The 26407-nt window shown below is 38.5% G+C and overlaps 1 protein-coding gene across 2 annotated transcripts in view; it reads right to left on the reverse strand.

Moving 5' to 3' along the window:
- Nucleotides 1-26407, reverse strand: part of ARHGAP42 (Rho GTPase activating protein 42) — a 321223-nt gene that overhangs the window by 116141 nt on the left and 178675 nt on the right. For both annotated transcript variants that reach the window (XM_049889483.1, XM_049889482.1), the window contains exon 4: nt 20648-20719. In XM_049889483.1, coding sequence (XP_049745440.1) covers nt 20648-20719 — 72 coding nt within the window. The remainder of the gene's footprint in view (nt 1-20647; nt 20720-26407) is intronic.

Here is a 26407-nt window from a genome sequence, read left to right on the forward strand (position 1 = left end):
TTGAAAGAGGTAAATAAAGCTCAACTTGTCCTCCTGGCTGGAAACTTACTCCACTGAGAACTGTTTAGGAAACAATGCCCTTAGAGAGAAACAATGAAATTTATTTTCCAAAAGCGCATCTGTTTAGCTTTTGCTTTTTTCTTTTTTTTAATAGAAATTTGAAAAGGAGTTACATTTTGTAATTGCAGCCATGTCTATGGACATGTATCATTTCATTTTGGTCTCCCTGATCTTATCCTACTTTAAAATGTTCTATGATTAATTTTACAGTTGCTTTTAGGTGTGTGCAAGTAAATTAACCAAAAAAAGAAAAAAAAATCATTCTGAAGTTAACTTGGCAGTTATACTTTTTTCACAATGAGCCTTTTTGTTTTGTTTCTTAAAATCGGGCAAAGCATTTACATATAATAAATCAACAACAAAACATGTAACAGAAGTTTTTAGAAGTTTAGATCTGTAGGCAACAACTCTGGTCGTGAACTTTTAACTCTAGAATCAATTTGAAAAGTTATATATCCACAGTCATAAAAGCAAATAACTATTTGCTTGTATATTTATTTTTTAAGAGAGAGGCAGAGGAAAACATCTGCTCTCCCAGTGAAAATAATGAGGTTGATTTAAACTGAGTCCATGATAAGTGGAATTTGGCTCTAAGACACCAGGGACAAGTGCTATATAAATAGCCTAAGGAAACTGTCAACATAAAAATTCCGTAAAATTCAACAGGAAATCAACTCAGTATAACCAATATACTTAGCTCCCTAACCATTCTGGCTCCAACTGAGGTACTGAAATCGGAAAGGCTAATCCTTTGACTGCTGAACTTGATTTATCCCTATGCCCTGTCAGGGAAAAGGGGAAACAGAGGCTGTAATACTTCCCTCAAGATGACAGAGCCAGAGGTCATAGCAGAAGAGCAAGGCCTATGGAATCCTATGAGAATCCACGTCCCAACTCTGTTTTTGTGGTTGTCAGGTGCCATCGAGTCAGTCCCAACTCACAGCAACTGTGTGTACAACAGGATGAAACACTGCCTGGTCCTGCCCCACTCTCACAATCATTGTTAGGCCTGAGCCCACTGTTGCAGCTACTGTGTCAATCCATCTCCTTGAGGGTCTTCCTCTTTTTCGCTGACCCATCCCAACTCTCCTGTTTTATAAATACTGCCTCATCCACCTGTAGAGGGCAGTGGTGGTTCACTGGTAGAATTCCCACCGTCCCTGCAGGAGTCCTGGAGCCCTGGTGGCGCAGTGGTTAAGAGCCTGGCTGCTAACCAAAAGGTCAGCAGTTTGAATCCACTTGGAAACCCTATGGAGCAGTTCTACTCTTTCCTGTAGGCTCAATATGAGTCAGAATCGACTTGACTACAACAGGTTTGGTTTTGGTTTGGTATGCGGGTGCCCTGGTGGCATTGTGGTTAATAAGAGTTCAGCTGCTAACCAAAAGGTTGGCAGTTGGAATCCACCAGCTGCTCCCTGGAAACCCTATGGGGCAGTTCTATTCTGTCCTATAAGGTTGCTATGAGTCAGAATTGACTCATTGGCAACAGGTTTGGATTTTTCTTTTGATTATGTGGGAGACTCAGATTCAATTCCCAGCCAATATACATCATGTGCAGTCACGGCCCATCAGTCAGTGGAAGCCCGGGTGTGCTATATGGGCTCACTAGGAATCGAAACTGACTAGACGGCAACGGGATGATGCTGAACAGGTTTCAGTGAAGATTCCGGATTAAGACAGACTAGGAAGAAAGGCCAAAGAAAACACAACAGTCTGATACTAGTTCAGGACCGAACAGTGCTTCACTCTTTCGGTCATGGGGTCAGGGGTGCCAGGAGTTGGGGGCAGACTCCATGGCAGCCAACAGCGACAACAATGACACTCACCTTTGACCAAGCCAGGTCATCTCTGGATGGTGCCAGATCTGATCTGGCTACTGCATGTGCACTTCATGGCCAGTGAGGAAGAAAAAGAATTCTGAGGTAAGCCATGCCCTGCATCCACACCTCACGCTTACGGTCAGGGAGGAGAGAGCAGGCAGAGACAATTAGTTCAATTTGAATCTGCAAGGGCACTCAACCAAATGATACTTACACCAAAAATTTCCTCTTTTCACTGCCCCGTGCCCACCTTGGCTCTCTATCTATTTTAGCATTTTCCAGATCCACTGCTTTAGCATTATTTCTGGGGTGGAGCCTCGCAGTAGAATTCAGCTCCTTTAGTACCAAAAACACCCTACACATCTCTCCTGAGTCCAGAAGTTGCTTTGTCTGTCAGTTCTATGGAGAAGAGAGCCCAAAAGGGATTTGGAAATACCTGGAAATATTCTGAAATATGAAGAGTAAATTTCACTATTGTAAAGTCATAATGGAAAAAGAAATTGGGGAGGGGAGGGGAAGACAGGAATAGTACGTGAATGACACAGCAGCCAACGCACAGCAGCACTGTTTTGCTTCACCAATGACATTCTCATTTTTGTGACTTCTTCATCAAGTGACTCTACTCTGGCTCCTGTTTAACATTTTTGTACCAATTTGCTAGCTAGTATTAACCGATTCCTTCCTTTTAATATAAATGTCCTATCAGTTTATTAGGCTTATAGTATTGTTTAAGAATGATTAAGTTCATATTCCTAGCTACTAAATGTTGGCCCCTAGAACACAAATACAGAATAAAAGAAAGAATGCTACACCAAGGCTTCAAAGCAGATTTCAGGACATTTAGATTAAAGGGACTGAATGTGGCTTATTCTAAATCAATGATAACAGACAAACCTTATTGTTTTTAAACTACTGTTGCTGTTACAAATTTTGCTGAAAAGATAACTGGAGCAACTTATGAGTAACTAGAACAAACCAACTGGTGCCAGTCACAGGTTGGTGGGTTTTATGTGGTGATCAACAGACTAACTTACTACACAGGGAAATAATGAGGGTATACCAGGAAGAGAAAATGGCATGACCACACAGCACAAGTGAAAAAAATGAAACGGGGGCGGGGGGGTGTGCCAAGGGGGGGTGCCAAAGCGGAAATATCCACTATCTGAGGTCTCATTCTAATCACGCCTAAGCAAGCATTACTCACAAGAGGAATTTCTGGGGCTAAAACTATGCAAAGTTGTAATAAATGTTAAGTTACTAGTGCCAACTTTCAAAATTGTCCAGAAATGATAACCTACCCTGAATATAACTTTGTAAAAATATACTGAAGTGTGAGAACCTTACTCACCTCTGGGGCTTTTTAAGCACCCCATAAAGACCCAAAGAGAAGCCTGCCTTCCTTCTTGTAGACTACCAAAGACTAAATCTGTCCCTTTTACTGTTCTAAGTGTCTTTCATTTCAATCTCCTCTACGCAGTTCCCTAAACCAAGCATCCAAGCCCGTTTAGCCTCCAGAATTTTACTATTAATGAGGAAAGAGGCATGATAAATATCAATACCAACATTTATACTGCGCTGCTCTGTGCCAAGCACTGGGGATATCAAAACAAATAAATGATTCTGTCTTCCAGGAGCTCAGTTTAGAGATGAAGACAGTAATATAAAATGATAAATTATCACACAGCCCCCGCTGTGTGTTGAGAGGAAGGAGGGTTCAGTGACTCCTAAAGCCCACAGATCCCAGACTAGGAATTGGCTTGGAATTTTGGCCCAAAAGATTTTTGATTCAGACTGCCGTCCTTTGCTAAATGACTTTCACATGGGGGCGGGGGGGGCAGGACAGAGAGGAAATGGTCAAAGAGGGTGAAGAAAGGACAGCCAAGGGGAGTAGAGAGTGGAGAAGCCGGGAGAAAGGAGGGTAGATGACTATCAAGTTAAGAAAGGCATGAACAGACAGAAGAGAGAATGTAGGCAGGGAGAAGTGGATTCTACAATATAGGTATAATAGGAGGAGAGAAATTAAACAAACTAGAAGTCACCAGCTCAAAGTGTGACAGGAGTGTAAGCAGTGAAGCAGAGCTGAGCCTTGGAGATAGGAATCAGACAAAAGGGAAGAGAGAAACCAAATTCTGTCAGCTTCTGCCCCAGAAGGAAGGAAACCCACAGCAACACTGATGAACACTTAATACTTAAATGATAAACCCCTAGGAGAGACCAAAACGAAAGAAAGGAAAAAAAAATGGATGTCCTTCCCTGAAGAAGTCCCTGGGTGGGGCAAACAGTTAAGCACTTGACTATTAACTGAAAGGCTGGCAGTTCGAACCTACCCAGCGACAGGCCTGGTGATCTGCTTCTGAAAGTTCCCAGGCTTGTAAACCCTATGGAGATGTTCTACTCTGCACACATGGGGGTCACTATGAGTCAGAATCAACTCCATACCAACTAACAACCACCAGCTTCTCTGAAGAGGTTTACAACCCAGCCACAGAAGATGGGTAGTACAGGCAGGAATTCACATATCCACAGAATTGACTGACAAGCACCAAAGAGGAGAAAAATAATTTGTTTACGATTCTCTCTTGGGTTACCGTCTCTGCAGTCATTCCAGTACTTCAAAACTCAGGATAACCCCCAGCACAAAGAGGACCACACTCTTCTCTTCGTCAAAGCTGATTTGAATCAGCTAGGGATCTTGTTAAACTGCAGATACTAATTTAAAGAGTCTGGGGAGGAGAGAAGATTAAAGGTTCTGCACTTCTAATCATTTCCTAGTCTCTGGACCACATTTTGACGACCCCCTCCTCCAGCCCCATATAGAGAAGTGATGACCAGGACAGAGAGGACCAGCCAGGTCACATGAGTATAATTCAAAAGAAGACAGTTGGAAGTGAGGCAAAGTAAAAGAATCAGTCTACTGCTGAAAGATGAGATAAGGAGAGGGAAATTGACATTTATTATTTATTATTCTGTAGTGGGCACCTTCACATGCATGCGTAACTCTCATAACACATGGTAAGAACGGGTATCACCTTTTATTGTTCATGCAAGTTAAAGAACTGTCTTGAAACCATCAGAGCCAGGATTTAAACCAGGGTCTATTTGACTCAAAAGCTTGTGCTCTTTCCTCTAGACAAACGACTTCTCTGAAAAGCTAAGATTAGTTTTCAAAAAGCCAAACTGAGGATACAGCCAAACCTGAGGCAGGACTTTTAAAAAGAAGCCATGAGAAGTTGCAGCCTTCCCTTCCTAGACATGAAATGCCACTTGGTATTTAAAGGAAATGTAATTAGGAGAGTCTGTCCTAACATTCTAACCTAAAGAGTAAGCTTCTATAAGCAGAGAGGTACACGGAAGCCCAAAACTACACATGGATTTGCTTCCCAAAAGAGATTTGGTCTAAAGGCATAAATTAAACCCAAAATTCCCCCAAAGGTTAAGTAAGGTGAACAATATAATAGGCCAGAAAGTACATGTAGGAAATTTTTAAAGTGGCAGTGCATTTGAGCTTTAATTTTCTAAATGGGCCTTTCCTTTCAGATATGATTTAGTTCACAGAATGTCAAGAAAAACTGAACAAATGCTATTTTTAATGGAGAAAAAAATATATCAATTTGGCTTAAAGAGACAATACATCTCACAGTGAGCTCACCAGCATTACCAGCTGGGATCAGTTAACCACATTTACCAAATAAGGCAAGTTTTTTCAATGCTTGAAATCTTTCTACAGTGAGCTCACTTCACTTCCCCTTGGGTTTCTGCAGTAATTGTAGAGGTCATCTCTCCAGCTCAGAGTCAGTAAATCACCAGGCGCTCAATGCAAACGTGGGTTGGAAGGTCACTGGAGAGCATTCCGATTGGCTTTGGATTATTACTGACTGTATGCAGAAAAGAAAAACGCAATAGGCACTCTAAAGTCAGAACGGTAAGACGCTGTCTTAAGCAAAACCTATTAATATCAACAGTGAGAGTTAACTATTGTGAATATAAATGGCAGACCTTATCTATTCCTCTCAGTGTATCTGCTCAGTTGCAAAAAGTACTGCTTGTTACCTAGGGCTGAGTCTATACAAATGTACCCACAAATTTTAAGAATTCTGGTTAAAAAATATGAACGCCCTTATCTGACCATTAAAAAAAATAATTAATTTTTTTCCCCATGTTTAACTGGCTGCTTTGTGAAGTGCAGAAATGGTGCACACAGCCAAAATTAAATCTATGGTGAGATTTACCATAAAATCAAAACCAAACCTGTTGCCATTGAGTCAATTCTGACTCATAGCAACCCTGTAGGACAGAGAAGAACTGCCCCATGGAGTTTCCAAGGAGCACCTGGTAGATTTGAACTGTTGACCTTTTGGTTAGCAGCCACGGCACTTAACCACTACGCCACCAGGGTTTCCAAGATTACCATACTCTCACTTAAAAGGACGTTGATGGGGGAGGGTTGGCCACCATGTTTAGCACTTTAGGTAATGATTTTAGAGTAAAGTGGTTTTAATCTGGTCTTTTATTACATATTTAAATGCATTCTACTTCAAAGAAGTAAAAAGGATTTTTTTTCATTTTCGTCTTCTAAATTGCCAGTGTGTCAGAGCCTCACTCTAAACTGAGAATAATATGTTTTGCTTCAAAGATAAAAGATTTCCATAGATGCAGATATACTTGAAATAAAAACTTTTGGTTTTGTGTTACAAACTGACTTTCACTCCCTAATCTGTTCAAAGTCACATCCACGTTTACCTTACTATAAATTCTGTGGTTTCCCAATTTAGGAAACCAAACCTTCAAGCCTATGCTGTTTAGCCTAAGATGTCAAAGCCAGTCCTATTTGTATAAAGACCTGAAAGACTGCAGAGGTAAAAATTGATAATTTGGTTCAGGCCTTACAATAGGGGTTGGCAAAATTTTCCTGGAAAGGACAAGATCGTAAGTGTATCAGGCTTTTTGGTTTACATGGCCTCTGTTCCAACTACTCAACTATACTGTTATGTAAAAATAGCCATAGAAAAATACCTAAACAAATGGGCAACACCACATTCTAATAAAACTTTACGTACGGACACTGAAACTTGAACTTATATAATTTTCACTTGTCACAGAATACTGTTCTTTTAATGTTTTGAACCATTTAAAAATATGGTGACCTTTCAGAGATCACGGGCCATACATCAGCACACAGTGAGTCACTTGTGGCCTGCAGTTTCCCAAGCCTGCCTCAGAACACTGGAATTAACATTCTCAAATCAGGCACCCTCAAACTCTAAAACGAGAAAAATCACCCCCAGGCAGAAGAGTGGAAGTACCTGAGTCCTGTAATGCTATACTTACATTTGCTCTGAGTTATATGTTGATGTTGTTAGGTACCGTCTTAGTCATCTATAACAGAAATACCACAAGTAGATGGCATAACAAAGAGAAATTTATTCTCTCACAGTCTAGTTTTCTCTCTCTGTTGGCCTTCTCACCAATCTTCCCCCAGATTAGGAGCTTCTCTGCGCAGGGACCCTAGGTCCAAAGGACACACTCTGCTCCCAGCACTGCTTTCTTGGTAGTATGAGATCCCCCTTCTCTGCTTGCTTCCCTTTCATCTCTTGTAAGATAAAAGGTGGTGCAGGCCACACCCCAGGGAAACTTCCTTTACATTGGATCAAGGATGTGACCTGAGCAAGTGTGTTACATTCCACCCTAATCTTCCTTAACCACAGGCAGAGATTATGATTTATAACACATAGGAAAATCACAAAATGGAGGATAACCACACAATACTGGGAATCATGGCCTAACCAAGTTGACAAATATTTTTGAGGGACACAATTCAATCCATGACAGATGCCGCTGAGCCAGTTCCAGCTCATAGCAACCCTAGGTACAACGGAAGGAAACACTGCCTGGTCCTGCACCATTCTCATAATTTGTTGCTATGTTTGAGCCCACTGTTCCTGCCACTGTGTTAATCCATCTCCTTGAGAGTCTTCCTCTTTTTCACTGACCCTCTACTTTACCAAGCATGATGTCCTTCTCCAGAGACAGGTCCCTCCTAATAACATGTCCAAAGCACTTAAGACAAAGTCTCACCATCCTCCCTTCTAAGGAACACTCTGGCTATACTTCTTCCAAGACAGATTTGCTCGTTCTTTTGGCAGTCCATGTGGTATATATATTCCATATTCTTTGCCAACACCACAATTCAAATGCATTAACTCTTCTCTGGTTTTCCTTATTCACTGTCCAGCTTTCACATGTAGATGAAGCAATTGAAAATACATGGCCTCAGGTCAGGCATACCTTAGTCCTCAAAGTGACATCTTTGCTTTTTAATGCTTTAAAGAGGTCTTTTGCTGCTGTCCTTTAAAAAAATACCGCACAGGGTCATAGATCCTCTACCATGGTTCCTTCAAGAACTTTGTAACAGCTGCATTCCCTGATGGGGAGATAAACCTATTCTGGTACAGAGAGGGATAGGCATAAGTTTTGAAAGGAAAAGATGTGGCAGAGTAGAGAACTATACTGACATAAAAAGAAAAGTCTAACAATGGCAGGAACTACAGTATCATAGAGAGAAGGAGAAAGGCAGTGCCCTAAGGCAACTGGAGGGCCAACAAAGAGGGTAATCTTTGAACTCCCTGGAAAAGACAGGGGACTCCAAGGGTTTGCAATTCGCTTGATGGTATTCAGTGGGAGCTTACAATCAAAGACCTCAGTGATCTGACACAGGCCTGAGATTGTCTCCACTTGCGCTCCTGCTGGCTTGGTGTTCTAGTTACCAAGCCTGGCGTGGCTGGCAGATAATGGAGAAATTAATGGATCCTCTGAGGGTAGAACAAAATTTATCATGAACATCCTAATGTAAATACTGATGAGTAACTACCTGGTAACCAGTCTCTGACTCCAACCTTTCACACTGCTCAAAAACTATCTTCTTAAAATACAGATTCAAGACACAGCTGCCTATGTGAGTCTAATGTCTATGATGTCACGGTTAGGAGCATATGCATTAGAGCTGTGCTGCCTGAGTTCAATCCCTGCTCTGCTATTCATGAGCTGTCTAATCCCAGGAAATTACATTACCTGGCCTGTTCCTCATATTGGTAATATGAGGATGAAAATCATCGCTGCTATCTCACAGAGCTGTTGTAAAGATTAAATAAATGAATACATGTGAGCTGCCTAGAATACTGCCTGACATATAAGTGCTCAATATCTATTATATCCTCAGCATCATGATTATGATTGTTAAACAAAAAACTCCTTGGCATGGAACAAGAATCATAATTATCCAGCCTGGCACATTATTTCCTGCCTCATTTCTCATTAATTCCTCCTTCATCTTCCATTTACATATATCTGCTAAGCTTCTGGACCAGTATTTACTCATACTGTGGGTCATGACACATTGGTAGGCTATAAATCAATTTCATGGGTTATAACCAGCATTTTAAAAAATGAAATAGATTACAGTAGAATAGAACAGAAAATACCACATGTACTAATGGAAGTATTGTTTCTGGAAATTTAGCACACATATTCACTGAATACAAAGTAAAATGCACTTCACAATATGGTTCATGTTTAAAAAAAAAATGTTAAAGGTCACTGCTCTATTCGCACCAAAGTACATCAAGTTCCTAAAAACCAAAAACCAAACTCATCACCATCTAGTCGATTCTAACTCATAGTGACCCTATAAGGCAGAGTAGAACTGCCCTACAGGGTTTCTAAGGAGCAGGTGGTGGATTTGAACTGCCAACCTTTTGGTTAGCAGCCAAACACTTAACTACTGCGCCACCAGGGCTCCAGAAGCTTCTAAAATACATCATAAATTTTTTACACCACTACCAGTCCTGTCTTTTGCCTGGGCTGTCCTGTATCCTTGCACTGACTGGCAAATTCCTACCAAGCTTTAAAGTGCACCTGCTGAACAGCAAAAGCTCACAGGACAGCCTTCTCTGATTAGGTCAAGAGAATTGTCCCTTCCACTTCAGCTACGGCACTTAATCCCATCCCACCATAATTTTCATTCCTCTGGGATCTCCTCCTGTTATTTTATGAGCTCAGTGAGGGCAGGGGTACTGTTTTTGTGCTCCAAAGCCTAGCAACATTTCTGGTACAGAGCATATCAATACTGTCCAGTTGAATGTAATCAATCACTTAGAGGAGACTGATGATGGCATGCCAATCAAATTTCTCATGACTCAAAGCTGGGAAGGGAAGATGAGGTGGCAGAGGAGAGACTGTATTAGGTGATCAAGTCTAGATGCCAAAAGATCTCATTACTTTAGAATGAAGACACTGAACCATGATAAATGTCTCACCTTCAAATCCAGAAAGTCTACTAGGCAAGGATAAGATCCAACAGTTGTATCTTAATAGCTAGAGAGATTTCATTTACTTCTAACTTTAACATGAATAAGCAATGTGATATGAATATAGTGAAAATGCAAATGATTTTACTGTTCAATATCCATACTTCATTTTTTTTTTTTAAATGCTGTGCTGACCAAACACTCTTTGGGACTTCCTGTTCAGTTTTGACGACCAAGCTTTAAGAAGAGCATTAAAAAACTGGAGCCGCTAATAGAATACAGAGTCCGGTGAGTTGAAATAGTGACATATTAAGAGTAATTGAAGGTGTAACAGAAATGTTCACCAAATGCCGACGCTTCCTGACGGACACTGGCTCTGGCATATTGAGCATATGGATGATCACTACCTCTTGCTGGCAGAGTTTTTTTTGTATTTCAGATGTAACACAAGGTTTTAGTTAATTTTGTAGGGGAAGAAGACTGAGGTTCTTCGTAATTTGACTTTTAAATCTACAGACGTTTCCGAAGTTATTTAATTCACTTATTCATAGGCTTTTGAGGGCTTTCAATTACTTCAGTATGTATTATAAAGTTTTAATACCAATTTAACTTACACAGAATGTAAAGGAGGGTAATACAGATATGCCTATTAAAATAAAGACATCTTATGAGAACACCATTAAAATTCAAATGTTGGCATAATTCATCTATGTGAAACAACCCAAACAGATTACAAGATCTAAGAATTAAAAATATTTTATAAAAATTAGTTGGAAAATCCTTCATCTTTTTTCCTAAATCACTTTAATATTTTTTAGTGCTTTCTCAACAATCGACTACTACAGCATACCATTAAATACAGGATAGCTTGACAAGTTGTCATTTTATCAGAGTATGGAGCCCCTGGTTAATACCAGATGATATGTATATAAACCCACCTATCCTGATACTTCACCCTTCTTGTCCTCAGAGAACTTGGAATGTACTCCTATTTGTATCCGTAACTTGCTTTGAATTCCAAAATGCGTATGTGAAATAGAACGTATACAATTTTATTGAGTTCTTGTTTGAGTTTTCCACAAATGTCAATATAAAGTCTCTGAAGGATTCCAGAATATTTATAAAAAAAAAATATTATAGACAATTAAAAAAAAAAATCACCAATAGTTTCTCAAGCACTCCAAGGGTTATTGGAAAGGCAGTGGCCCTACACAAAGAAGTTATAAATTAAAATATTGTCAAGTGTATAGCAAAGCTCAGTGCCAAACTACATTTTGTGAAATACATTTACAAGCATAAGTTCTCGTGTAGCAAATTCTCCTGTAGCAGAGCAGCCACTAAATGTGATGGAGGAAAAATACGTATCTCCAAATAAAAACACCCAGTCTTCAACCAAGTGCACCACTCTGTTATCTAGAGAAGGCACAAAGTTCACAGTGAAAACGTGCTCTGCAAACAGGTTCCAAATGGAGCTTCCTTAACTCTTCATTACTGTCCCTATTGAAAGGAAGAGAACTCAAAACTCAGATTTACTGTAAGTAACTGGATGTGCTACAAAGAAGGCTTCATTACCAGAAAACTGGTTTGTTTCCCAACCAAGTAGGCTGACCACTGAAGAATCAAAATGATCTTACTGTGTAGCAAGAAGGTTTCACTCTCAAGATCTCTAAGTATAGATTTGAAAGATGATATCACTGAGGCTCCACTGTATTTTGTAATCAATTTCTATTTATATATAGCATTTATAAACTGTATTTTTTTTTAATTAAGAGTTATATATTTAACCTAAGAATTTAGTATAAGCATCTTTTGTAAAAAATATAATTTATGCGGAAGCTTAAAATGTTTCTCAAATATTGGTCTTTAGTCATTAACATAAGAACCATTAGGACAGAAAACTGTGATGATCTTATCTACAATTTAGTGTAATGAAATTACAAGAGTTTATAAGGCCACAACAGCCACTTAGTAAAGGTATTATACATGCACGCACGCACATATATACACCACAAACATTTAACATGTAATGATATATTACGCATTATATATAAAAAGTGAGTTAAAGTGAAAACTGTTCAGCAGAATGGCTTTGGAATATGTCCTTATCTAGAATCCTAACCCTAATAGAGGTTCAACTTTTCCACTGACTGGCAACCTCTGAAATGTACATAAAAACATGATACCTCAGCAAGAACCAATCACTAATTTTTGAAACATGTTAGAGACACTGAATGGAACTACCTGTCCATAACAGAGACAGATACTGACTCACTATCTTCAGGGGATGTGATGTGGTTTGTTTGTCCAGTGGCGGCAATGAGTCAGTTAGGGCTGACAGTTACATCACAAGGATGTGGTAAGGATGGTGGAAACACATTACAGCTGTCATGGATTGAATTGTGTCCACCAAAAAAATATGTGTCAACTTGGTTAGGCCATGATTCCCAGTATTGTGTGGTTGTCCTCCATTTTGTGATTGTAATTTTATGTTGAGAGGATTAGGGTGGGATTGTAATACCACCCTTACTCAGGTCGCTTCCCTGATCCAAGGTAAAGGGAGTTTCCCTGGGGTGTGGCCTGCACCACTTTTTATCTCTCAAGAGGTCAAAGGGAAGGGAAGCAAGAAGAGAGTTGGGGACCTCATACCACCAAGAAAGCAGCACGAGGAGCAGAGCACGTCCTTTGGACACTGGGTCCCGGCGCCTGAGAAGCTCCTCGATCAGGGGAAGGTTGAGGACAAGGACCTTCCTACAGAGCCAACAGAGAGAGAAAGTCTTCCCCTGGAGCTGACACCCTGAATTTGGACTTGTAACCTATCAAACACGTTGCCGTGTAGTCAATTCCGACTCATAGCGACCCTGCAAGACAGAGTAGAACAGCCCCACAGAGTTTCCGAGGAGTGCCTGGTGGATTTGAACTGCTGAACTTTTGGTTAGCAGCCATAGCACTTAACCACTATGCAACCAGGGTTTCCTACTGTGAGAAAATAAATTTCTCTTTGTTAAAGCCATCCACTTGCAGTATTTCTGTTATAGCAGCATTAGATGACTAAGACAACAGCCTACAAAAAAAGGCCCAGGTTCTCATAAAGGAGATAGGTATGGGATGGTGCCTCAATTACTAAATTAGGTATCAGAGGCTTGGGTTCAAGTCCTAGCTAGTGCACATGTTAGCTCTGGGTTGTCGGTCAATGTCACTTGGTATTTCTAGGTCTCAGGTTACAATCTGAAAAAAAATGATGGTACCCCCATCCTATAAGGCTGTTATATGTAACAGTACTCCATAAGTAGTACAGAGTTATTAATTGTACCCAAAATCAAACCCACTGCCATGGAGTCAATTCTGACTCATAGCAACCCTATAGGTCAGGACAGGACCGCCCCATACGGTTTCCAAGGAGTGGCTGGTGGATTCAAATCACCAACCTTTTGGTTAGCAGCCAAACACTTAACCACTGCACCACCAGGGCTCCTATTAATTATAAGTAATGTCAATAAATGCCTTCTTGTTTGGTATACCTGTTGAACTACAACTTTATCAATGTTCAATAATCATGACATTTGTCTCTGTCCATGAAACAAAATAAAGCAAACTAACCTAATGACGGCAGACTTTGTCATTATTACAGTAATACTTTGGCTAAGGACAGAAATTATATAATAGCAACGATCACTATTAATGATCAAATAATATCAGTTAACATTTTAGTGCTTGTTATGTGAAAGAAATTATACTCAAGTTCACACTCTAGTGTCCAGTTTTCACCGCAGTTCCTCTGATGCTAAAGAACTTTCTGACAAACACTACAAGACACTACTACCCGCCTCTCCAAAGAAAAAGAAAAACGAATTAATATTTCTTGAGCACTAGCCATGTGCTGCTTCTATTAAAGAATTCTATATATACCTCATCTCAGTTCAAAATCTAGCTCTATGCCTTATTAATTACATTATCTCAGCCAATTTGATTAAATTCTGTGTTTTGGTTTCCTTATCTATAAAATGAGGTTAATAGTTGGCTTATCTACTTGGATGGTTTTAAGGACTAAATGAATTTACATGTATAAGTGTACAGGAAAGTACTTGATTAACTATTATTAGAAGAGTTAATTTACTATTGTTAAAAAATGATCAAATAACAAAAAACTAAGTAATTCTGGAGCCCTATATACATAAGTATACATAAGTAAAGGAAGTAAAGCCCTACATACATAAGTAAAGGAAGTCCCTGAGTGTTGCAAATGGTTTAAGCACTCAAATACTAACTTAAAGGTTAGTGGTTCAAAACCACCCAGGGACACCTCTGAATAAAGGCCTTGGTGATCTGCTTCTGAAAACCCTAGGGAGTACAGTCCCACTCTGACACACATGAAGTTATCATGGCTCAGAATCGACTCAACAGCAACTGGGTTGGTTTACATACATAACGAGGTTCCACTGACAGAAATTACAATAAAGGAAATCGCAAGTAGCTTCAAAACGACTATCAAATGGCTTATAGTTTGCCCAGAGAATTATGGTCTGTATATAGTCCTTGACAGGGCCTCTGTCTGTAAGAAAGTAGCACATGCAAAAAAAAACCATTTCTGACTATACAGGATCTGTTGCTAACAGGAACATAAGTTAGCTGACGTACTAAACTCATAATTGGACCCAGTAAAGCATGTCTTTTGGATTGTTCTCATCTTAACTCCAAAGTATTCTACAATAAATTAGATGGATAGTTCAGGTGAGAGGCACAGAGTGTATAATTTGAAATAAGGAAAGCATTTGTAATCTAGATTCTCTAAGCCATTTGAGACAAATGTGACTACACGTTATTTTTCACATGAAGAAAATCTAAGGCTGCAACAGGAATGTTGACAATTCTCCACAGATTTTTAGAGACTACATACTAACATAATCACATGTGCGAGTCATGTTTAAAAATAATAAACAAATAGTTAAAGACAGGACCAAACCCTAACATGGCCAGCACAAAGGGACAAGAATTATCAGGTTCCATTTATACTCTTCAACACGAAGTCAATGTAATAAAAATCAATGCCTAATATTGTATTGCTTTTTCCTGTATTAAAACAAAAGAATGTTCAGATGATATTTATTAAAGTCTTATTAAAAATAAAAACCAGAGTCTTGAAAAATATTTCCCATAGAAACAAAAATGTATCTTTTGACTTTCATGAGTACAATTTCTCAAGTCTCTTTTATCTTGAATGAAACTAGCTGGTATTAAATGCCTACTGTGTACTGGGGATTCCAGGCACCACGGGGAATTTCAAGGACAAGGGAAATATGTCAACCAGGCCTGATTCAAGGTGACTGAGTTTGGACTTATTTGAAATATTTTCATAATGATGATACAATTCACACTAAATAATTTATTTGCCAACTGGAAAAAAAAAAAAAATTTCACCAAAAAAAAAAAAAAAAAAAGTATTCTGAAGAGTAGCATGGAGGAGTCAAAAGACTACTAATCTGAGGAATTGAGTTTTAGTCCTCACTTTGCCACCAACTAGCTACTCAGTCTGTGTTTTTAGTGGAAAATGAGCCCTTAGCCTCATTAAAGTCTCTTAAAATACATAATAGTTTGGTATAGTCCTTGGGTTGTGTAAACAGTAGCACTAGACTACCAGCTGAAGGTTAGCAGTTCGAACCCATCCTGAGGTACCTCTGAAGACAGGCTTGGCAATCTGCTTCCAATAGCTCACAGCCTTGAAAACCTATGGAACAGTTCTACTCTGTACACATGGGGTCACCATGAGTCAGAACTGACTTGATGGCAACTGGTTTGTTTTGCTTGTTTTTGGTATAACAACATGTATATAAGTTCAGCACACACACATTTTTTACTTAACACATTTGTCTGATGAGGAGCTCAGATACAAGCTCTACTTAGATTGCCTGTATCAACCAGTACCTGTAAGAGCGAACAGTGAAAAAGTATGCAAATAACTTACAACTGATTCTTCTTTAGGGGGCAAGGAGATTTCTAATACGAGTCCTGAAAAATAGCTGTCAACTGATACAAAAAGTATGAAAAGAAAGATATGATTTGTCTTGTGCTATAATAATGCTAATCAGGATATATGCAAATAGTGGAATTTCTAGTTGGTTTTAATTGTTCTAAATTGGTGTTCGTTTTCTAAAATTTAAACCAATGATGTATCAGGAGGTAACCTAAAGAAACCAAACATTCAATCTAACCATCTGGCACATGTAATATGTCTGACCTGCAATACAATTCCATTCTGCAAATACCATCAGACAAAGAACCTTTGAATAAATATACTCTTGACAACTGTTTATAGATAATCCTTCTAATCTCTAGCTATTCAAAAACAGGGCCCATTCCTTCCTGTCCTTCAGTTCAACAACCCCGTCATTAATCTTTTCTACCGCCTCTCACAGATGAGTAATGTTTCTTTCCAACAACTGTAACTCACTAAAGGACTCCCTTTCCACTGCAAAGTTATCAGGTGTCTCAAAGCTCCATAGAACATACTACAAAGGACATGTCTGTGGTCCGTGGATGTTACCCACTTCAGTTAAGTAATATCATCTGGTTGTGACAAGAGGGCCACCTTGACTCAGCATTTTCCACTCTTTGCCTCTGAGGACCAAGCTGAGGAGGTCGCTGACTACAGTAGAATATTTTGCACTTAACTGACATCCCTGCCTTCCAGCTAGCTGATCGGCCTGAACATACTTACAGAAAACCACCACTGCAAAGACTGAGAAATGCAGCAGTGTCATCTGTAGAATTAACTTGACTTACCAAGTAAGAAAACAGCTGAGCCGAATAGGGAGCAAAGCAATGGAAAAATAAAATCTTCAAATATTTTTATTCTTCCCAAGATGCTTCCACAATACCAAAAGAAAACTGATCTATACATGTATTTCAGAAGAGAATGCCTGTTTGCAATTCACAATTCTGTTTACTAAACAGGGAGGACTTTGTAGCTTAGAAACAATTTAGAACAAAGAGCACCAGGCAGATGAAATACACAGACCCACCACCACCGAAAGACTGAGTGCAATAAGTTTCGTGCTCAAGATTTCACCTATTTTATTTTAGCGCAAGTTTAACCTCCCCTATAAAAAACCCACTGCCCTTGAGTCTGCTGTGACTCATAGCAACCCTATAGGACGGAGTAGAACTGCCCCGATAAGGTTTCCAAAGCTGTAATCTTTATAGAAACAGACTGTCACATCTTTCTCCCATGCAGTGGCTGGTGGGTTTGAACTGCTGACCTTTGGGTTAACCACTGCACCAACAGGACTCCTTCCAACCTCCCTTGGAGGTGGCAAGGCCATAGTATGTGCTCTGTGTTCTTTGTTTTTCTGTCCAAGAGTCGGGATTCAAAAAAAAAAAAAAAGTGTTACCCTGAAACTCAAACTTTAACCTAAATCATCAGATAAGAAAAGAATAATCCACACACAAATGAAATTTAGTCCTCTAGAGGGGCCAAAAAAAAACTTGTATTACACCAAATTAGTAAAAGAATTTTTCGTGAAACTCTTTAATTTTATTTAAAAAATACCATGGGCAAAGTGAAGTCTTGTACACTGAGGTTCTGAAGTAAAATGGCTTGGTTTCAGGTCCACATTCTGCCACTTCCTACTTCTGTAATACAGTAGAAGTTACCTCATAATTTTCCCTATTTTAAAGCAGATGAAACAAACACCAGCAGCTACCTGAGTTATTTGTGAGGATTAAGTCCCAGATGTAATAGTTCTGTGAAGTCCCTGCCACACAGCTCTCAAGATAGATCGGCTATTATTACTCTTGAAAAGACTTTGTTATGGGATATCACACTTGTAATTTTTTCTTTCTTCTGACACTTCCTTCTCACCCTACCTTAGCCGTCTTATCCTTCTGTGCCCAAACATTAAATGTTGGGAGTTCTCAGGTTATTGGTCCTAGGTCCTCTTCTCACTCTGTTCTTTCCCAGGGGAAATCTCATTTACCCCTATAACTTTAATTAACACTTTGAGGACGATAATTTTGACCCAGATCTGAATACACCAGTCAACTCAACGTTTCTACTTTGATTTCTTGGAGGAAGTATAAATTCAATATGTCTACAACTGAGCTCACCATCTTTGCCATTCACACAGGAATGTTGCCTATCTCATTAAGTAGTTCTAACACACAGTTATGGAACTTGGAACCCTCAGGGTCATCCCTGAAACCTCCCCATTCCTTACTTCACAGTAGGTAACCTATTTTCTATCCTTTCCATTTTACCTCTGAAATAGTTCTCATACCTACCTCTCTTTGTCTCCACAGCCTTCTGAGTCTAAAAACTAGTTGCCACTGCATCACTTCTGACTCATGGTGAATCCGTTGTGTCAGAGTATGAATGTATTCGATCCAATTTTCAATGGCTGATTTTTTCAGGAGTATATAGCCAAGTCTTTCTTCCAAGGTGCCTACGAGTGGACTCGAACCTCTAACTTTTTGGTTAATGGACAAACTCATCAACTGTTTGCACCACCCAAGAACTCCTCTAAAAGCCACCAGGAATTCCTGCCTCCAACTGGCCCACAGGTAGTTTTGTCTCCTCCAATCCATGAATGATATGGCAGCCAGAGTAATATTTTTAAAAATGGATATAAAACCCTTGCTTCCAAATTTTCTATGGCTTATCAGTGCCTTTAGGATAAGTAATAAAATACTATGAACACTTTATAAAGCTATACATGTGGCCCCTGCTTGCCTACCATTCAATATTCCAAACATATTGGACCTCTTTCCTTTAAAATGCTCTAAAAGACTCTCTCCCCCTTTGTGGCCTTTCTTCATAGCCATTTTGTTCTTCCTCTTCTGCAATATTCTTCCCTTCCCATCCCTGTATCCCCATTCCCAGCTATTTCTTTCTCATCATTTAGGTCTTTGCTTAAGCAATGCTTCCTCCAGGAGGCATTTTCTGATTCTCCAGACAAGGTCACGTTCATCAATTACAGGCTCTCAAAGCACCCTGCACTTCGGCATCACAATCCTCAGTAAATTTGTAATTACTTCAGTGTCTGTTTTCCACAAAAGATAATAAGGGATGTAAGTGCAGGGATCATAAGTGCAGGGATCCTGTCTGTCTTGTTTACAGTTGTATCCCTTAATCTTATCCAACACCATGATAGCTGCATGTGGCCAAACAAAGCATGATATCAATAAACATTTGCTAAATTGATTAATACAAAAATGGCTCTGATTTAGTCTCTGCCCTACTAATTACTCACGATTGATGGGGGAATGCAAATAAACTCTAATTCAAGGCAGGCTGTGATAGCTTCCTACATGAAATAAATATAAGGACTAGTATAGATGGTATGAGAAGGAAGGAAAAAAAAGTTCTAGAAAGGAAATGGCTATAAGAAAAAGCTTCTATGAAGAGTTCTTTCTGGTGCAGGGCTATCAAATATGCCGTGGAGAGCTGGCAAGACTTCAGCAAGTCTTCACTTGTTCGTAAGAAATACAGAGGCACAAGGAAAAGTTTAGGCAAATTCATAACTGCAGAGTCAGGGTCTATATAATGTAGAGACTGGTGAACAGGCTATGGTACACGGTGGAGATATACCGAAACACAGCAAATGGACAAGCTGTGGAGAGCTTTCCTTGACAGCATTAAACTGTCTCTTAAGGAGAACCACCAAAGTTTCTTCACTGAAACAGTGATGTCACCAAAGATAGCAAAAAATTTTAAACAGGTTAGGATACGAGTTTGAAGACCATTTAGTAGGCTATTTCCCTATTTCAGATAGAATTTAGGAGGAAAGAGGGAGAAATAGCTTTGCAGTAGAATGGATAGCCCTGTTTGAATGGGTAAGGGGCACGCCATTAGCTAAAGGGAAAACCGAAAAAAGAATGGAAGATGATGAGTTCTGTTTTGGAATCTCTAACTCTTACGTGCTTACACGATGCTGAGCTGGTGGTTAAAACATAGATCTAAGAACGAGAATGCAAGGTCAATGATTAAGCTTGGGAAAATTTTGATTGGAATCTGATCAATTAAACACTAATGCAAGCAAAGGCTTTATGGCACACGTCTAAAGTTTTTCCACAAACTATTTCTATTAATAACAAAAAATACAAAGAATAATATGACTTTTCAATATACCCTGCACATAATTTTTATCTTTTATAGGCATTAGGAACAAAGTTCAGCATAATTTTTTCTAAAATTTCACTCTCTTTTTTAAACAGTTATTTGCTACAGTTGTTGGGGTGGAAGGAACTGACTTATAACATGCTGACTCCTTCTCTATTCAGCAGAAGAATAATATCTTTTATGTTTAAAAGAATTCCAGTCTTTGTTAATAGGCTAATAGGCTCTGTGCAAAAATTTAAACATGACGTACAGACTCTTTTAAAAGGTCATTCTAATTTCAAATGTTAACATTTGAAATTAAGTTTCTTCTAAGTATCAGAGAGTATGTGAAGAATAACAAATGTAACACTTACTTTTGCTGCACCTATTTGTTCTTTTCGGAATTTCTCAAGTGGCGCAATTAATACATCATTAGCGTTTTGAATCTGAAATAAAAATGCACAGAGATTAAAATGTTTAATTTCATGTAAACAGTATTGAAAAGAAATGGGTCCCATATTCAACTCGTTTAATATACACAGCTTTTGTCCTACTGTTTGCTTCCATAAAATGAAATGAAAAGATCTTTCATTTTGCATAGTGTTTTTCTGTTTTATAATTAAGTTGCTTTCACATATTATTTCATTTGACCCAAACTGTAAAATAATACAAATAATATGAAAACAAGTGCACAGGGTAAGATTTTAGTTTGAATATTTAACTTTTTTATTCCAAGACTTAACTAAGAACCAGCACACTGGATATTATATCTACAAATACCTTTAATTACACTGGTTTAATGTAGTCAGTTCAAGCACCACATTAAAATTGAACCATATAAAAACTCTACCACTAGACAGTTATAACTTTATAGCTGCAAATAAAATAAGGCTCATTTTTCCCTGTTTAATTAGATTCCTTACACTCAGGATTTGCCCAAATGTTCGAGTATTTCCAAACAAACTAAAACAGTACCTAATTTCATTTGTATGAACAAAATTTTAATCCCACACTCCAAATCAAGATTTACTTAAAATTCAAAATACATAAATCTCAGTTAATACTGATTGGGAAGGACTTATCATGACAGGGGGAGGTGTGGGGTCCAGGGACTAAATGAAGGGAGTCACATATTTCTAAGAATAACATTATGCTGGATGGTAATCTTGAAATAACCTTTAGGAGGCATTAAAACAAAAAGAAGGCCCAGTTAAGAAATGTATAATTTGCTTTACCACTGTGATAACAGAACACATCTATTACCTACTCAGCAAATGCTACAATAAAGAGAAAAACATACTTTAAAAATATATCACCCTATTTTAAAATAGGGTAAAGGGTATATAGCAGTTCCTTGTACTATTCTTGCAACTTCTCCAAAAGCTTGAAATTATATCAAAATTTAAAATTTCAAAACAAGTGTACTTTCATTAAACTGGTTAGTCTCTAAAACCAAAACAAACCCATTGTTATCCAGCCAATTCTGACTCATAGCGACCCTACAGGACTGCCCCATAGGGTTTCCAAGGAGCTCCAGGCGGATCTGAACTGCCAACCTTTTGGTTAGCAGCCGTAGCTCTTAACCACTACACCATCAGGGTTTCCAGTTAGTCCCTGGTCAGGTGATATTTCTTAAGTTTCATAATCTAAGGGCACAGTGATAAGATAGGATACACAAAAAATAAAAGCTAGAGTGTTAATGCCTGCTATGATTCTGTCATTCACCAATTTGCAGAAAAATGAGATGATAGATTTTGAAAAGAGGATCTGAAAACCTGTGCTGAGAAAACATACAAAGTAGATCAATACTCAAAATCCTTTCAAAGACACTGCAGGTCAACTGTAGGTACCCCTGACATCCATCACCTAAGTCCCACATGTAAGCTCAGACAGGCATGCCTACAGATACACTGTGCAGACGTCCTACCGCAGAAAGATGAGTGGAAACAGTAGTAAGGAGCTCCCTTTTAATCTCACTCTCTAAATTCTCTTTGCCCTCTTAAAACCCCAAATTCATATATATATACACATCCACTCAGGTTTTACAGACATAATAAATAGCTGATCCAGCTTTTAAAGGTAAATTTGCATATGGGGGAAAGGCACTGTCATGAACGCTTCGGTGTAATTTGGAGGAATAGCACTATAAAGGTTAACATTACTGAATGTTTACTTTATGCTGGAAACAGTGCTAAGTACTTCACATGCGTGATCTAATGCATTTAAAGTTAGAGAACATAAACAGGAAGATATTTCTTTAGTGGCGAAATCTCCAGCAATAATGACACTGAACAAAGCGACATGTAGTACAGTGCTTGGAGTCAGGAGTACCTGGGTTTAAATAGTGTTTGTAAACTTGTTATTTAATCATTGAGAGTCAGCTTCATCATCTACCTAACAAAGTCCTTTTTAAGGACTAAGAAATAATTAACATGAAATGCTTAGCTCAGTGCCTTACATAGAGAAAGTGCTCAAAAATGATAGCTTTTGATATTTCTAAGTATAGACGATGAATCTTATTCTGTATTTACCTGCTTAATACATTACTAGACCTGAATTCATTTTACCGTCTCTTGGGTTGAAAGTATCTGTGTGTACGTTATAAGAAGGTTGTTTTCCCACAGAAGTCCAGAGAGATGGATGGCCTGGGCTCTCCCACATCCAATCACTAGGTATTTATAGTACCAATTATGTGCCAAAAACAGTGCTGAGAGCTCCAGGGGAGGGAAAAATTAAGACATGGACTAAACCTTCCAGAAGTTTAAAGACTGACTGAGAAAAGAAAAATAAATGTATTCATTCGGTAAGTATTTATTTGATGTTTGTAAAGCACTGCTAAAAATTTTGGAAAAATTCAAAGATGAAACTGATTCGACTGAGAATAGTTACACGATAAACTACACAGAACTTGTAAATACATTAGGATTTTATGAGTGCTAAATAATTCAAGGTAGTGTTTGTATGGCTGGTGCGATTTGGACACATGGAATACAAGGAATATTCTAGGAACTGAACAGGGCACATCATAAGTAAAGATAACGGGGTAACTTAGTGTGGCATTTGAAAGGCATATCCAGCGCAAATTAAGCATTTATTAAGCACTCGTTATGTGCTTTTTATGCACCAATCATGGTTGTGAGTATGCTGAGCAAGTTACTGGCCATCAGTTAACTTTTCTAAAATGGGAATGGTGCAATCAATGTGAAACACGTAGAACAGTGTCCGGCACATAGTAGGCTCCGTATAACTATTATTATATGTTATTATTAACATGGTTGAACAGAAGTTACTAGGAAATCCAACTGAAATCAGTAAGGAGAGGCTGAGTTATATGCAAAACCTAAGCAAAGAAGCCTGAATACAGAATCACTGCTGACTTCTACATTTAAAAAAAATACTGTTGTAAAAACTTGTTTAAAGAAGCCAGTAACACATAGAACAGTTTGAGAATGAGGAAATCAAGGCAACGTTGGTCAGCTCAGTGGCTGGGAAGGGAATGCAAGCCTAAGTGATAAGGAGTGAGGTCAGGTGCCCGCAGTGTTGACAGATGAGTAGCAGGGAATTCCAGAGACAGTTCTCTGGAAGAGATGAAAGAAGCCAGCGACAGATTAGCTACAGAGAAGGAGAGGAACCAAAGATGATGCTAACATTCCTGACTCAGACACGGGGACTATGGCATCACAGTCAGAACGGGGGTAAATGAGGTAGAGAGTTTATTTGGTGGAGTTAGAATAAAGATGATAAATTTCATTTTGTACCTATTAAGTCTGAGGCCATGGGAAGACTCAAAGGCTTATTTTGGCAAAAAAAAAAAAAAAAAATCCCATATCGATAAGGCAGAATTCATCAATATGAATGAATTTTTTTTTAATTGAGAAGGACAGGGAGACAATGGGCCATTCCGTTACGCTAAGACACTGGCACCCACATTCATATACAACGGTTTAAATTTGCCAAAAACCTTCTGTGGCTGTGATGGCTGTTATATAAATATGACCTGGAAAGAAAGCAAACACCTGAGGATATAACGAACCAAATGAAATAATTAACCACCACCCTACAGGTGAAGTATTATTCCCAGCCTCTACTTCTTTGGTGTTTCTTGGTTTATTTTTCTTTTGTTTTTGAATTGGATCGATCTCTCTCTCTTTTCCTACTCTCATTCTTAATATAAAACTAAAGAAACTTAGAAAAAAAATTCTTTTAAAACGGCAGAAGGGTAGTATTAAACAGAAAGAATGAGGAAGGGAGAGAAAATCATGGGTGATAGAGGTAACAATAGGTATGCTTTGTCAAGTGCTTACTATGTGCCAAATACTATGCTAAGCTCTTCACAATGCAGAGATTAAAGTCAATTTTATATGAGTACTGAGGCTGAAAATCTAAAAATCACCTGGGATGTATTAAAACGCAAGCATTAAAGTTAGATCAAGTCTGTTTGAATAGGAGTACTAAAAAACTGCTAAGACTCAGTGTCTTCTTCCCTATACCTCTTAAGGTTTTTATGAAAATTAACAGAGAAATATACACTCAAAAAATAGTAATAACTACCATAGGTTTGGCATGTGGCAGGTTCTCAATGTTAGCTTCTTCAAAGAATTAACTGAATGCCTACTGTGTGCTCCTAACCATCCTAAGCGTCTTAAAGTTTCCCAAAATGATTTAAAACATAGTTACCCAACTACAAATGGACTCCCAGATTAACTTAAAAGAACAGTACCCATTCAGGGGTCTAACAATAGTACCAAAACCAATCTTTACAGAAGCAGACTGCCACATCTTTCTCCCGTGGAGCAGCTGGTGGATTCAAACTGGTAGCCTTTCAGCTAGCAGGGAAGCCCGCAAATCTATTTTTTCACATAAACCACTATAACATATGTGTGGTTTTACAACTGAAATGTGAGGCTTTTGTGAGCAGTCAATGGCTGCTATTCACAATATGTGATTTAAAGTCAGAGATCAAAATAGAAACACCAGCACTCCAAGGGCACTTAGGTGAATTTATAATCCGATTTGGCTGCTTCTGACCCTCATCTTTGTACAACCCTCAGGATATGCATTACTTAACTTCTGAACACTGGTCAATCATATGGACGACATTTTTCAATTCTGAAGTAACTGAAGTGTGAAGTACAGAGGTGTTAAAACTTTGGTTGGATTAAACAAGTTGTTGTTACTACTACATACTAAAGGAAAATAACATAAAAAATGGTGGGCAGCCCTTACCAGAAATGTGACTTAGGGTTATACTCTGATGACAAATCTAGCAAATTCTTAAAAAAGAAAGAAAGAAGGGAGGGAGCGGGAAGGGGAAGACGGGAAGGGGAGTGTGAGGAAGAAGGAAGGGAGCAAGGGAGAGAGGGAGGGAAGGAATTAAAAAAGAAAGAAAAAGAAACCACAGTCTGGAGAAATGCAATTTTGGCCCACATGGACCTCTTTCTCCCCAGATTTACACAAGAAGCTTAATGAAATTCCTTCCAGAAGGTAATACTTGGTAGTGAAAAATCAAGTCACAGCATTAAGGAGATTCAAGATCCCATAATATTTTTGGAATGTGTGGCTTTGCATGAGCTTACTATTTTAGGAAAAATACAAAAGAGATTTTAATGTTCTCCCCAGATACTGATAATATAAATTCTTGAAAATGTCTTATTTCTGTAATTGACATAATTAAAACTTATTGACTATTTTATAATTTATTAATCATTACCTACACCTTGGGTTTAAACAATGTATTTTTATAGATACAGATCATATTTAAAATTCAAAAATAATTATCCATGATTTCACTTATTTTCAGTATGAGAGAAGCAAATCTGATGTTGGTTAATGAATGCTTTACAATGCTACATTTAGCAGGTAGACACACTTTACTGTGGGTTAATGACATTAATCCAGGCAATTACGTTTCCTGTGCCTTCTCTTTTGCTATTTCAAGTGGTTCTAATAAACAGCCACAAGGGAGTGCTCATAAATCACTCAAAAGTAATGGCTAGAAATGTTTTTATGTGGTTAGAATGACACTCCACATATGTTTGGTTTTCTTTTTCTTCAGATGTACATGAATTACAATTTTCTATATATCATGGATTTTCAAGTGCTAGCCAATAGGAATTTCCAATGCTTGCTTTTCA

The sequence above is a fragment of the Elephas maximus genome, chromosome 7 (genome assembly GCF_024166365.1).
Source record: "Elephas maximus indicus isolate mEleMax1 chromosome 7, mEleMax1 primary haplotype, whole genome shotgun sequence".
NCBI lineage: Eukaryota > Metazoa > Chordata > Mammalia > Proboscidea > Elephantidae > Elephas > Elephas maximus.